The sequence below is a fragment of the Podarcis cretensis genome (assembly GCF_951804945.1).
Source record: "Podarcis cretensis genome assembly, chromosome: 5".
Lineage (NCBI taxonomy): Eukaryota > Metazoa > Chordata > Lepidosauria > Squamata > Lacertidae > Podarcis > Podarcis cretensis.
Window position 1 is genome coordinate 16,054,962 of NC_137174.1, and position 12,694 is coordinate 16,067,655.

Consider the following 12,694-nt stretch of genomic DNA (forward strand, 5'->3'; position numbering starts at 1 on the left):
CAAAACACGGCACAGCAGAGGGACCTGCTAGTTGGAGATGTGCCATTCCTCCATAGTGAGGAAAGGGCACGTCTCTCTTTAATGGCCTGCATTGCCTCACATGGTCAACTTCCTCAGTGAAGTCAGGGATCAGAATGAGTTGGGTTTGACACTTTTACGTAATATATCTGTTTCATAAATAACTACTTGCTGAAGATGAGTAATAATTGTCCTGTGACTAATTGGCCGGGAAAGTTCCTTTCAAGTGGGGGTCAGGGGAGTACAGTTCTTCCACGTCATCAGTATGCCACCCATTGTTTAAGAAAGGAGTGGGTGGCTGGACAGGCCAGAAAAAATGCTTTTGTAGTCGAGTAAATTGATTTGGAATACAGTTTGCCCTTCCTAAGCAGACAGTCTCGTCACCAGTTGGGAAGCACTAGGTCTCTGGGATGTAAAAATTAAATCTGATAAGGGTATTCAGGCGCAGCTGAATACAGTGTAATTTTGTTGCTTCGTAGGAAAGTCTGTCTGAAGTACAGTGGTGCCTCGCAAGACGAAAAGAATCCATTCCGCGATTCTCTTCGTATAGCGGTTTTTTCGTCTTGCAAGGCAAGCCCATTGACAGCTTAGCGGATTAGCACTATTAGCGGTTTAGCAGCTTTTAGCGATCAGCTCTTAAGCGGCTTATCAGCGGATCAGCTGATAAGCGGCTTAGGGCTTAGGAAAAGGGGGGGGGGGAAGGGGAAAAACCCCACAGGAACTCGCAAGACATTTTCGTCTTGCGAAGCAAGCCCATAGGGAAATTCGTTTTGCGAAGCGCCTCCAAAACGGAAAACCCTTTCGTCTAGCGGGTTTTCCATCTTGCGAGGCGTTCGTCTTGCGGGGCACCACTGTACATTTTAAAGCTATATCCCAGAACATTGAGAACTTGATGCTATAATGATGTGGGCACTGTCTTCTCAGTCTTTAAAACATCTGATTTTTGGCAGGTAGAGAAGATGGAAGGCAACAGCCAGCTTTGCATTCAGCGTTGGTCTACCAGGCATGTAGCCAAATGGCTGAAGGAAGAAGGCTTCTGTGAGTATGTGGACATTTTGTGTGACAAGCACAGATTAGATGGAATTACATTACTGACGCTGACTGAATACGACTTGAGGTCTCCTCCTCTGGAAATCAAGGTTCTAGGTGATATCAAACGGCTCATGTTGTCAATACGCAAGCTACAGAAGCACCACATTGAAGTTTTGGAAGAGCTTGGTTATAACAGTGATAGTCCCATTGGTTCCCTGTCGCCTGTGATTGGCTCCCTTCAAGGAACAGACTGGTTTTGCAATGGCGAGGTTCAACGGGATTGTGATGACTGTGAGCCTGTTGCCGATATGAACGCTGATCAGTATGCAAATGGAAAAAACAAACATCCTACGCGAAGACTGAACCCAGAGTATTGGAAGACAGCTTTGAGTTGTATATATGTTTTTATTGTGTTTGGCTTCACATCATTTGTCATGGTTATCGTGCACGAGAGAGTTCCTGACATGCAGACGTACCCACCACTACCAGACATATTCCTAGACAGGTAAGTGCTTTAACCTGTTTAGGAAAAAGTGCTAAAAATCAGAATTGCTAAACTGTTGAGGCCAAACTAGGTGTTTTGCAGAATTTCGTGTTGCTTCTCCCATCCTTAATTTTTTAAAAAATATATTTTTATTTCGCAAAATAAGAATTTATAAAATAATTCTCCTAGGTTTTTTTTTTCTTTTTCATGAAAGTATGTGCTGTCAGCACCTTTACCGACAACCCCCACCACCTTTGGGAAATTTCATTGACCAGCTCTTTCCCACTTTTTTGTGAAAATACCTCAAGGTCTACGTAAATCCATGAAATATGGGAAATGGCTAGATCACAACATCTGCACTGCTTTTCCTCTCCCTGGATTCAGAGGCTCATGGTGGACTTGTCGCCAGTTCTTTGAGCGTCCAGTGGCTAGCCATGATGCATGACTTAACTGTCTGTGGCCTGATTTGCACATCATGATAAGCCACAGTTCGTCTTAAAAGAATGCTTTAATTAAATGAGAACATGCCTTGGCCTTGCACCCACAACACCCTCCAAACTCAGACCCAGTCACTGAAGCTGTACTATGGTTTATTGTTTCACCTGAACCCATAGCATGGTTTGTTGGCTTGTTTCAAAGAAGCAACAAATAAACCAAAGTTTGCCCTTGCTTTATTTCTGCCTTATCGTGCATGGCTTGTCTGAAACAAATAAACCACCGTCCATTTTAAGATTATACCGCAAGAAGAAGAAAGTGGAGTTTTCCAAAACAGTTTTATAAATGCCTCCAAAACACTGAGCTGCCCTACAGCAGTGATCTCAAGAGCTGCTGGGAAATCTTATGCATTTTCCTGCTGGGAGGGAAGAATGCAATCTGTCAGCAACAGCCCTTGGTCCTCTTAACTGGTGGCTGGGGTGAAATTGTCCTTTCTGTAGACACGGCACATTATTATTGACTTTCGGTCAAGAAATGTAACATTTACAAAATATGATACTAAATGCAGGCATTATTTGTTTTAAGAACTGCTTTTTTAAAAATCCCTGCAGGGAGCAAAAAGAGAAACTATTGAATGCTAGATATTGTTTTAGAATAGAATTACTGTCATCAGGGCACCAAGGAAGGATTCAGAGTAGAGACAGTAATCAGGAAAACAAGGTCAGAAGATTACAATAGTCTCAGTGACTGGCCTTTGTTATTACCCTTTTAGCAGCAAAGGCATGTGACTGCAGAATAGCTTCGACTGAAGCAATTGCATATTGTTGTGGTGTTAGAGTGCACATATTCTATCTCCAAGAAGTATGGGTTGTGGGCAGTGATTGCAGAAGCACTTGAAAACAAAGTTAAAAGGTTAATACATAGACTTCATAGGCCAGCAAAAAAGCCTAAACTTTCCCATGATTACCATTTGCTGAATAGTAGATGGGATAACAAGAGGGCAAGTGGCTGAATAGAAGAGGAGCTATTATTGCAGATTAGGTCATCAGTAGCTCAGATTTTAGCTGTTAAACTTATCTCTTGGCTCTCATTCCTTTGCAATGTTCCTTTTTGTGATCAGAGGATGTTTTGAGTGATACATTGGTATCTGTTCCATTCTGCGCTTTTTTAAAAACAATTTTTACAGAAAGGACAATTAAGAGCATTTTGAAATGTTTACGGCTGTTTCCTGGCAGTGTTTGAAAAATTACGTGTTCTTCTACAGCCCACAGTCACCACATTGCTTGGGTTTTATCTTAAAGCTTTTCTAGAATGCACAGTCTCTATCTGGGTGTTGTCTTAAAAAAACCTTTTTGTTGTCAATTTACCAGTATTGAAAGGCTGTAGATTTTATCTAGGTAAGTAGTTGTACCTGCTCTTCCTATGTGGCTGAAGGACAATAAGCTGCACTCTTTATTTGATTTCATCCTGCTCGCAGAAACCAGAAAGTTTGAGAGGAAGGAACTGGGAGAAGCGGGGGGAGCACCCCACTGCCGAAAAGGTTTGAGTGAGCCCCCTCCCCACTTTGTGTCACGCACACTTCTCCAGAGCCTGGCCAAAGTTACCCATGCTCTGGTGACCTCCAGAGTAAGCTGCCATAACGCATTACATGTGGGGCTGCCGTTGAAGGCTGATTGGAAACTGCTAATTGGAATTGGCTGCTTAAAGTGGAACAGTGGTGCTTCACTGGCTCCCGTTCTGTTTCTGCACACAATTCAGAGTGCTCGTGCTTATCTTTGAAATGACTTGGGATCCGGATATTTGAAGGGTTACTTGTTTCTGTGTGTGTCTGCCCATGCAAATGTCACGTTCGGCTGCTCTTGTCTGGATGCCCAAGCCGTGGGTGGTAAGGAGGTGGTATCTGGGGGCAGAGCCTCCTCAGTTTTGGCATCCCGCTTGTGGAGTGTTCTCCCCGGGAGCTTTGCCTGGTGCTATTTATCTCCTTTTGATACCAGGCAAAGACTTCCTTGTCTTCTCAGAGTTCAGGACTTGTTTCTAGTTTTGTGCTGCCGGTGACTTTCTGTTCTTAGTGGTCCTGTTAGTTGGAGCCAGTGATGTTCTGTTTCATAAATATATTCATAAAAATGAGTGAATGTCAGTGACAAATACAATATTGAACAAGCTTAGCTGTTTCAAAGCTTAGCTTTTTTCTAAATGGAAGTAAAATACTGTATGTTGGACTGGATCACTTTCTAGAGCATCAAAAAATTTCTGGTGTGAATGGAACATTTTCCAATGTAAATTACCTTGTTCACATCAGCATAATATTCATCCCCCCTGGAAAATACACTGTTCAGCTCTTTTTAGGTACTTGTCTTCTTGATTTTCTTATTTGTTGTATGCATTCTTAGCCTCCCTGCAAGTATGTGCATTGAAAGGGAAGGTTATCAATTTGTAAAATAAGAGGGTGATTGAGTGGTAGAATGAGCTGGTGATGGTACAGCGTTGAACTGCTGTTAAATGAAGAAACAGGCATGAAATACATTCATTAAATGGTGGACAAAATGTGAAGGACAAGAAGGGAGCGTGTAGAGAAGTATCGTATTTTTTGCTCTATAAGACTCACTTTTCCCCTCCTAAAAAGTAAGGGGAAATGTGTGTGAGTCTTATGGAGCGAATGCAGGCTGCGCAGCTATCCCAGAATTCAGAACAGCAAGAGGGATTGCTGCTTTCACTGCAAAGCGATCCTGCTTGCTGTTCTGGCTTCTGAGATTCAGAGTATTTTTTTCCCCTGTTCTCCTTCTCCAAAAACTAGGTGTGTCTTATGGTCTGGTGCATCTTATAGAGCGAAAAATACGGTAAATGTGCAGAAGAAATGGGCCATAATAGTAAAAGGAAAATGTATACTCAGCTTAGAGAAGAAAAGATCTTGCAGGAAAGCACTGAAGTTCAGAAACAGCTGATTTGATTGTGTGATAAAGCATCTTTAGCCCCAGTAAACAGTATTCAGATATAACTGTGGAAAACATAGCTTTGAGAAGCAGGCAAGCTTAGGTAGATGCTCCATTAAAATGTATGAAGATTTTGATTTTGTAATTTGGCAAAAGAGTATTGAATCGAATTACCTGGCATTTACTGCTTCTCTCCTGTTGAAGAGAGTGATTATGCTTAGGATGCAGACATGGAAATTGGAACTGTCAGATATTACTTGCAGACTCTTGCTCTTTTTTGTAGATACATGGTGTGAATTTATGGTGCCAGGCGAGGTTTCTCCCTCCCTTTCTTCCCCTTCCCCAGCGTTGCGGAGGCCGGCTGCCTCCCAAGGCGGGGCCCCCTCTTGGGTAGGATAGAACAAGGGTGCCTTTGCACTTTTAAGATTACTAGAACAAGCCTCTGCTTTGTCTAGTGATCAAATTCCAAAAATCTGTTTGTTTCAGCAGAGCCAATTTAACCCATTGATTTTAAGGCTGCAGAAGTTTCAGCAAATGGTTCTGCTGTTTTGCTTCTTGCTGCTTCACTTTCCCCAGTTTTAGAGCAGTAAAGCAAAGCTTAAGAAGGTTAAGGTACTAAACTGCAGGAAAATGTGATCTTTCTTGCAAATGCCAAGTTGGTTTGAAACCAATCAGCTATGCTAGAAATTATGCTGAGCATTTAGGTACATAAACGATAGTTTTAGTTTTGTTGGTAAGGTCCTACTTACCCATCATCTGCATTTATTTTGCCCAGAAATTGCACATGTCAAAGTGGCACATAGCATCTTGATTTTTCTTTCCTCCATTTTTAGTGTTCCTAGGATACCGTGGGCTTTTGCCATGACTGAAGTATGTGGTGTGGTTCTCTGCTACATCTGGCTGCTCGTTCTTCTACTTCACAGACACAGGTATAGTTCAGTTGCCTTTATTTTGGAAATTGCAGACAACCTTGTTTGAAGATCTTGTGTGTATCTGTCTTGTGCTGCAGTTCCGGAGAAAAATAGAAAGAGACTTGATTCCTCATTAAGAGGGAATACTAAAGTCCACACCATGCAAACAAGTAGCAGGTTGAATCCATGGCAGTCACTCCACATGTTGAGAGGTTGATGTGCAACAATGGGGACAGTGGTTCCATCACTCCCATAAAACTGTTGAGCAAGTGGTTTGGTGGTATGAGAAAATGGTGCCAGACTTGTGTACCAAACTGTAGCACGTTGCTTATTCCCAATGTATTTTGGTAGTGCTTAGCATTGCTGTGCAGAGAGATGGCAGAGCGAGGACCCCCCCAAAAAAAAAAACCACCTGTGTTTGCTAGCACACTGCTCACTCACGTTAAATCACAGCTTGTTTTTAAGTGGAGTGAGAACTTTTCAGTAGCATGAACCAGTACATTTCAATTAAATTTTATGTTTTAAAGCCATGGTTTAATGTAACATGTGAGCCATGTCAAAACAAAAGCTTGATTCCTAAGAAAAGCTAAGGAAGCTTCCCAAAGTAAAGGTTACTGTTTTATCCTCCTCATTGCAGCCACTTGTATCTCTGAAAAATCTCTCTAGAGGGTCATTGCAGGGGAGGGGATTCCTGAGCATGTTTTGGGTGGGTTGCTGAGACAGAGGAAGGACCTGAAAACTTTCCATCCCAGAACTTCCTTAAGTTAACATCTTTGCATCCAAGCCCTCCATTAAACAACTCAGACTTTTTCTGCTTGTTTCTAGGTCGATCCTTCTGCGACGGTTATGCAGTCTTATGGGGACAGTGTTCTTGTTGCGTTGCATTACAATGTTTGTGACCTCATTATCTGTGCCAGGCCAACATCTGCAGTGTTCTGGAAAGGTAAGCAACCACTTGCCCATCCCAAATTCTGAGATTTACTTCTGCATTGGCCACAGCATTGAGACAGAAGTAAACTTAGGACAAACAAATTAGAAATGCCAAATGGTAGCTATTTGTCCATCTAACCTGATATTGTCCACTCTGACAGGCAGAGGGTCTTGAGCAAAGGTCTTTCACATTGGCTGCTACGTGAAGCCTTTAACTGGAGCTGGCATGGATTGAATGTGGGGCCTCGTGCAGGCAAGACATGTGCTCTACCACCAAACTAGGGTCCCTCCCCAAAATTCAGCCCTGCTATGTTGAAATAGAAGGGGAAGAAATGGAGGCAGTGAGAGATTTTACTTTCTTGGGCTCCATGATCACTGTAGATGGTGACAGCAGCCACGAAATTAAAAGACGCCTGCTTCTTGGGAGAAAAGCAATGACAAACCTAGACAGCACCTTAAAAAGTAGAGACATCACCTTGCCAACAAAGGTCCATATAGTAAAAGCTATGGTTTTCCCAGTAGTGATGCATGGAAGTGAGAGCTGGACCATAAAGAAGGCTGATCGCCGAAGAATTGATGCTTTTGAATTATGGTGCTGGAGGAGACTCTTGAGAGTCCCATGGACTGCAAGAAGATCAAACCTCTCCATTCTGAAGGAAGTCAGCCCTGAGTGCTCACTGGAAGGACAGATCGTGAAGCTGAGGCTCCAATACTTTGGCCACCTCATGAGAAGAGAAGACTCCCTGGAAAAGACCCTGATGTTGGGAAAGATGGAGGGCACAAGGAGAAGTGGACGACAGAGGATGAGATGGCTGGATAGTGTTCTCGAAGCTACCAGCATGAGTTTGACCAAACTGCGGGAGGCAGTGGAAGACAGAAGTGCCTGGCGTGCTCTGGTCCAGGGGATCACGAAGAATCGGACACGACTAAATGACTAAACAACAACAACAACATGTTGAAAGCAGGTTGTCGAACTTGCTGCAGTAGCCTGATAAAGTTCCAGAATGTGCCTTTCTCTTTAGCCAATTTAGACAACATGAGTTCTCTGGAATACTCTCAATATTACATGTTAAGGCAACGAATTCTAGTGCAGCCTCGGCCAGTTACCATCCACATAGTGTTGGACTGCAACTCCTGTCATTCTTGTCAATGGGCCATCCTAGCAGGGGCTTATGGGAGTTGCAGTCCAGAGTATCTTGAAGGCACCAGGTTTGGGAAGTCTGAAATACTGTGTGGCATAAGTTGAGTGGGATGACTACATCATAAAGACACAGAGTAAGCTAGATAGCTCATCCTGCCTCCTGGACTAAAGGAAGTAGAGAAATGAACTGATCCCACGCTATCTACTCCAGCCTTGAATCAATTCTGTTTTGTGGTATTCTGCAAAGGTCTCACACAATCATAAATCTCTTCTCAGCCACAAACTCACTCAGTGCTCTTAGCAGGCTAAGGAGAGGGTGAGAGATAATACTGACCTACCCTACAGGGTGTTGCACAGAATACTGAGAGAATGTATATGGAGCACTTTGAATGCTTTAAAATGCTAGGTAAATGCTAAGTCGTTCAATATTGATAAAGCTGTATTTATTTTGAAAATAGAACAGAGTGTTTGAAAGAGCAAGGTCTTTGAAAGTACATCCTTTCTAACCTGAGTATATGTTACTCTGAAGATACATTATATATGTAAGTGTTTAGAGCATGCTGCATTCAGGGGCAAAATGTGAACATGTATTTTTAGGCTGAATATCTCTAAGGAGGTCAAAGCTGGGTGCTTTCCTTGTGGGTAGTAGGGAAAATCCTGGAGACTTGATCCTTGGTGTGTATTTTTAAGTGTAGATGTAAATAGACCAAATGTACAAACAAACAAAATGAACTGTGTTTCAGTTACCTATGGAAACCATGCTATGTGAACTAGGAGCAAATTCATTGCTGTTCTAATGTTGGTAGATCACCTCAAGCATTCTTGATGTGTTCCTTATTCATTTATTTGTTTTGCACGCTTCTGTTTCTAGTTGTATGGCAACGTGTGGGCAAAACTTCAGCGAGCCTTTGCAATCTGGAGTGGGTTTGGCATGACGCTAACAGGAGTACATACGTGTGGAGACTACATGTTCAGCGGCCATACGGTTGTCCTAACCATGCTCAACTTCTTTGTCACTGAATGTAAGTACAGCGTTGAAATGGCATCATGAATCTAGTATGTCACTCCTTTTTTTGCATCTTGATGTTGTGAAATATTTTCCCACATAGGAGGTGAAGGCTTCAGTGAAGGGAAGACAGGCATTTGTAGGGGACAAAAGCTGCCTAACTGGCAGTGGGCTTTGTGATTGACTGGGTTATTGTGGCTATGAATGCTCAGAGATCTGTCATTGCTGCTTAGAAAGTGAAAGCAAAGCAAATTTCAGTTTCACCAGACTTCATGATCCGTGTACTGATGTTGCATTAAAATAATATTTTATCGTTACAAAGGATGATGGGGATTTTTTGCTTACTGCATTCAGTGCTTAGTTGGCGTCTAGCAAATAAGTAAGCTAGTCAAAGAAAAGACACAAAGCCATATTAGAATCTAAAAGACACCAGGAAAGAGGAGTGGAGGAAGAAAGTGTTGCGGGGCAGATGTCTTAAAGAATGCAAAGTAACAAGAAGGCAAGTTATTAAACGGCCTTTTCAGCTCAGTGAAGGCTAGGGCTGGGCAATAAATTGTCCAAAACCGGTTTGAAATCCATATTGTGATATTGGTTTTGTAATTTTTGACCTGTCTATATATTGTGAATTGTGTGTGTTTGTGTGTTTGTGTTTGTGTTTGCTATGCAAAAATCCCAATGTGGGGGAAACCAGGAAGCCAGCCAATGCCTCTGCATAGATCCATCCTTATTTCAGACATTGTGATACAGTGGTGCCTCGCAAGACGAAATTAATCCGTTCCGTGAGGCTCTTCGTATAGTGGTTTTTTCATCTTGCGAAGCAAGCCCATTGACAGCTTAGCGGATTAGCGCTATTAGCGGTTTTGGCGGCTTTTAGCAATCAGCTGTTAAGCGGCTTATCAGCGGATCAGCTGATAAGCGGCTTGGGAAAAGGGGGGAAACCCGCAGGAACTCGCAAGACATTTTCGTCTTGCGAAGCAAGCCCATAGGGAAATTCGTTTTGCGAAGCGCCTCCAAAACGGAAAACCCTTTCGTCTAGCCGGTTTTCTGTCTTGCGAGGCGTTCGTCTTACAGGGCACCACTGTACATCAGTATATCGTGATGTTTTGCTGGGGATGTATCACAATGTTGAAAACCAGATAATGCCCAGCCCTAGCGAGGGCCATGCTGTCGTTCCCTTTATGGAAGGAAATAGGAAGAACCTCGAAACAGTCCTTGGTCCTCTGGCTGGTGACTGCCATTCTTCTTCCCTTACCCTCTGCAGCCATGTGGAAGCTGACAGTAGCAGAAGACAATAGCTAACCTTCCTGATTGCTCCTAGTTGGCGGTCAATCCAGGGCACCCCTTTGTCATTTGATAACAAAACCTGGTAAATTGTGATTGGCTGAATGCTCTTCTCTCCCTAGATACGCCAAGAAGCTGGAATTTCTTGCACACACTGTCCTGGGTGCTGAATCTCTTTGGGATTTTCTTCATTTTGGCAGCCCATGAACATTACTCCATAGATGTCTTCATTGCCTTCTACATCACCACGAGACTATTTTTGTACTACCACACGCTGGCGAATACAAGAGCCTATCAACAGAGTAGGAGGGCCAGGATCTGGTTTCCTATGTTCTCTTTTTTTGAATGCAACGTAAATGGCACCGTTCCAAATGAGTATTGCTGGCCCTTCGCAAAGCCATCAATATTGAAAAGGTTAATTGGCTAAAGAGGACTGGTTTGAATTCACATCTGTGTGAAGTCTTTTCGATTAACTTTCTACAGGAACAGCTGCACAAAAAGGGTATGTTATTCACGTGCAGCAAGGCTACAAGGCACCGGTCGAAATGCAGCAAAGTTAAGTTACTACTTGTTCTTCGGCATTCTTTAACGTCTGGAGAACTTTGAGCTGTCTTTGGATGAAGGAAAGACATTGGATCTGTATAACATCAAGTGCAACCTATTTAGTTGTCTCAAACAGAAACTAACACGTGTCATACCTTTAAAATAATTGTTTGCCTAATGAGAATAGGGTGCATTTTGGGAGGGGAAATCATGAGAGGGAAACACACCCTGACGAAAAAGGGCCCCAAGGCCTTTAGTAAAAGAAATTGTGCCGTGTGACGCAAAGTTTCTGTCTTGGTACCCAAACGACAACCGTGAACAGAGCTTCATTGACTTGGAGCACATGACTTCATGCTATTGTACCATCCCAAGGTTTTCCTTGTTTACATTTCAGTAAATCGGTGAGAAATAAACACCTTATCTTTTTTGAAATGAGGTTGACTTAGCTTTAGTGCCACAACTCTTCCTTCTGAACACAGTATTAAACACTAACAAAAATCTCTGCATGCTTTTAAAACACTGCTTTTAGAAGAAGAATACCATAAAATTGGGCTAGTAGCAGACGGTGTCCCATGAGACAATTGAAAAGTGTGGTGGTGTTTGTATTTTGTTTGGGCAAATGACAAGGTTTTGAACAGTGGCTCTGAGAAAGTACATACAAATCATTTTTCTTTGCCCATTACCACAGTTGTCATAAGGCTCCATGTAGCGTTGGCAGATGTTGAAATTTCATTGGTTAGCTGAGAAATGTTGGATAGTGTATTCATTGAATGTTTTCTTCGTATTCTTAGTTCTTGCAAGTTAAACTACCTTAATCGGCTTAACCTTTGTGGTAGATATCACTTTCTTCAGAGAGTGTTCTTATGGTCGTGAAAAGAGCTGGAGCTTAAAGTATTAGGAGTCCTGAAAGTGTAGCACTTGGCAGTCATGAACACACAACATTTTTCTGTGAAATATAACTTGGATAAGTTGCTCAGGTTTGCATTTAATCAACCAAGCCATCTTTTGTAATTGTTCAAAAAAGGCCACCTTAGTTTAAAACGGTAATTGTGATTAGCACATGAATTCAAGAATGAGCTTGAAATACATAATTTCAGAATAGGTAGTTTGTGTTGATGCTGACATTGCTTTTTCAAATGGCCATGTAAGCTTTTCCAGACTATCGCAGGAATTCATTGGAACATTTCCATGCAATACACTTAAGTGTCTACAACACAGAAGATCAGCAGCTATCTTCTATGCTGAAAATCTTTTGAATAATTACACTGAATTTTCAGGTAGAAGTTATATGATGCAGTGTTGTCACTGGCAGCCAGTTATGTCCTTTCCCCAGTGCCTCTTCCTGGTAACTCAAGTGAACCAGACCTACAAAGTATATATTGCTCTTATAGCCGAGAGCTACTACTAGGTTAGCTCTAAAGAGAGAAGTAAAAGGTGTCAGGTTTATTGCCTTTGTTTAAGAGCGCGGTAATAGATGGTGTAAACATTCCTTTCTGGTTCTCTGTAAAACACTGCTGCACATGGATTAATACTTATATGCAGAAATGCATGGGCCAATGTGATGAATTAGAAATAAGTGTAGTTAAATTTCCAAATCTGCAAATTAGAAGTAGCTGCAATTATAGAACTGCTGTTGTACAGCTTCTGGCTTTACTTGATCTCGTCATAGTATTACAATATTTATACACTTAAATGACCACTCCAGTATCTTTACGTGCCACTTGAAAAGGGAAAAAAAACATTGTTATCTCAGAGCATGCCTTATTATTCACAAACTGCACATTATTGCAGAGTCAGTGTTCCAGCTGAATGCATTTTGCAGAAACGTTCCTTTTTGCTTTGGCTTTTAAGGTGCACAGGATATGTTCAGAATTGCTAGTATGCACTGACTGGTGTCTGAAGATCTGGGCAGCAGGTAGTCCAGAAGTATACATAATAAATGCACTATGGTCATCTTTTTGTCACCGATACAGAGGCAGACTC

General features: G+C 42.2%; 1 protein-coding gene across 1 annotated transcript; it reads left to right on the top strand.

Annotated features, from left to right (window-relative positions):
• Positions 1–968: 968 nt before the first annotated feature.
• Positions 969–11,143, top strand: SAMD8 (sterile alpha motif domain containing 8). Its single transcript, XM_079975348.1, has 5 exons — positions 969–1,555; positions 5,733–5,828; positions 6,636–6,753; positions 8,753–8,903; positions 10,291–11,143. Exons 1-5 carry the CDS (start codon positions 978–980, stop codon positions 10,593–10,595), a joined length of 1,248 nt encoding a protein of 415 aa, XP_079831474.1. The 5' UTR covers positions 969–977; the 3' UTR covers positions 10,596–11,143.
• The last annotated feature ends 1,551 nt before the right edge of the window (positions 11,144–12,694 follow it).

Coding starts and splice junctions, on each gene's coding strand:
- SAMD8 (XM_079975348.1), top strand. CDS start 978: ATGGAAGGCAACAGCCAGCTTTGCATTCAGCGTTGGTCTACCAGGCAT. Junction 5,829..6,635: donor CTTCTACTTCACAGACACAG/GTATAGTTCAGT, acceptor GCTTGTTTCTAG/GTCGATCCTTCTGCGACGGT. Junction 8,904..10,290: donor CAACTTCTTTGTCACTGAAT/GTAAGTACAGCG, acceptor TTCTCTCCCTAG/ATACGCCAAGAAGCTGGAAT.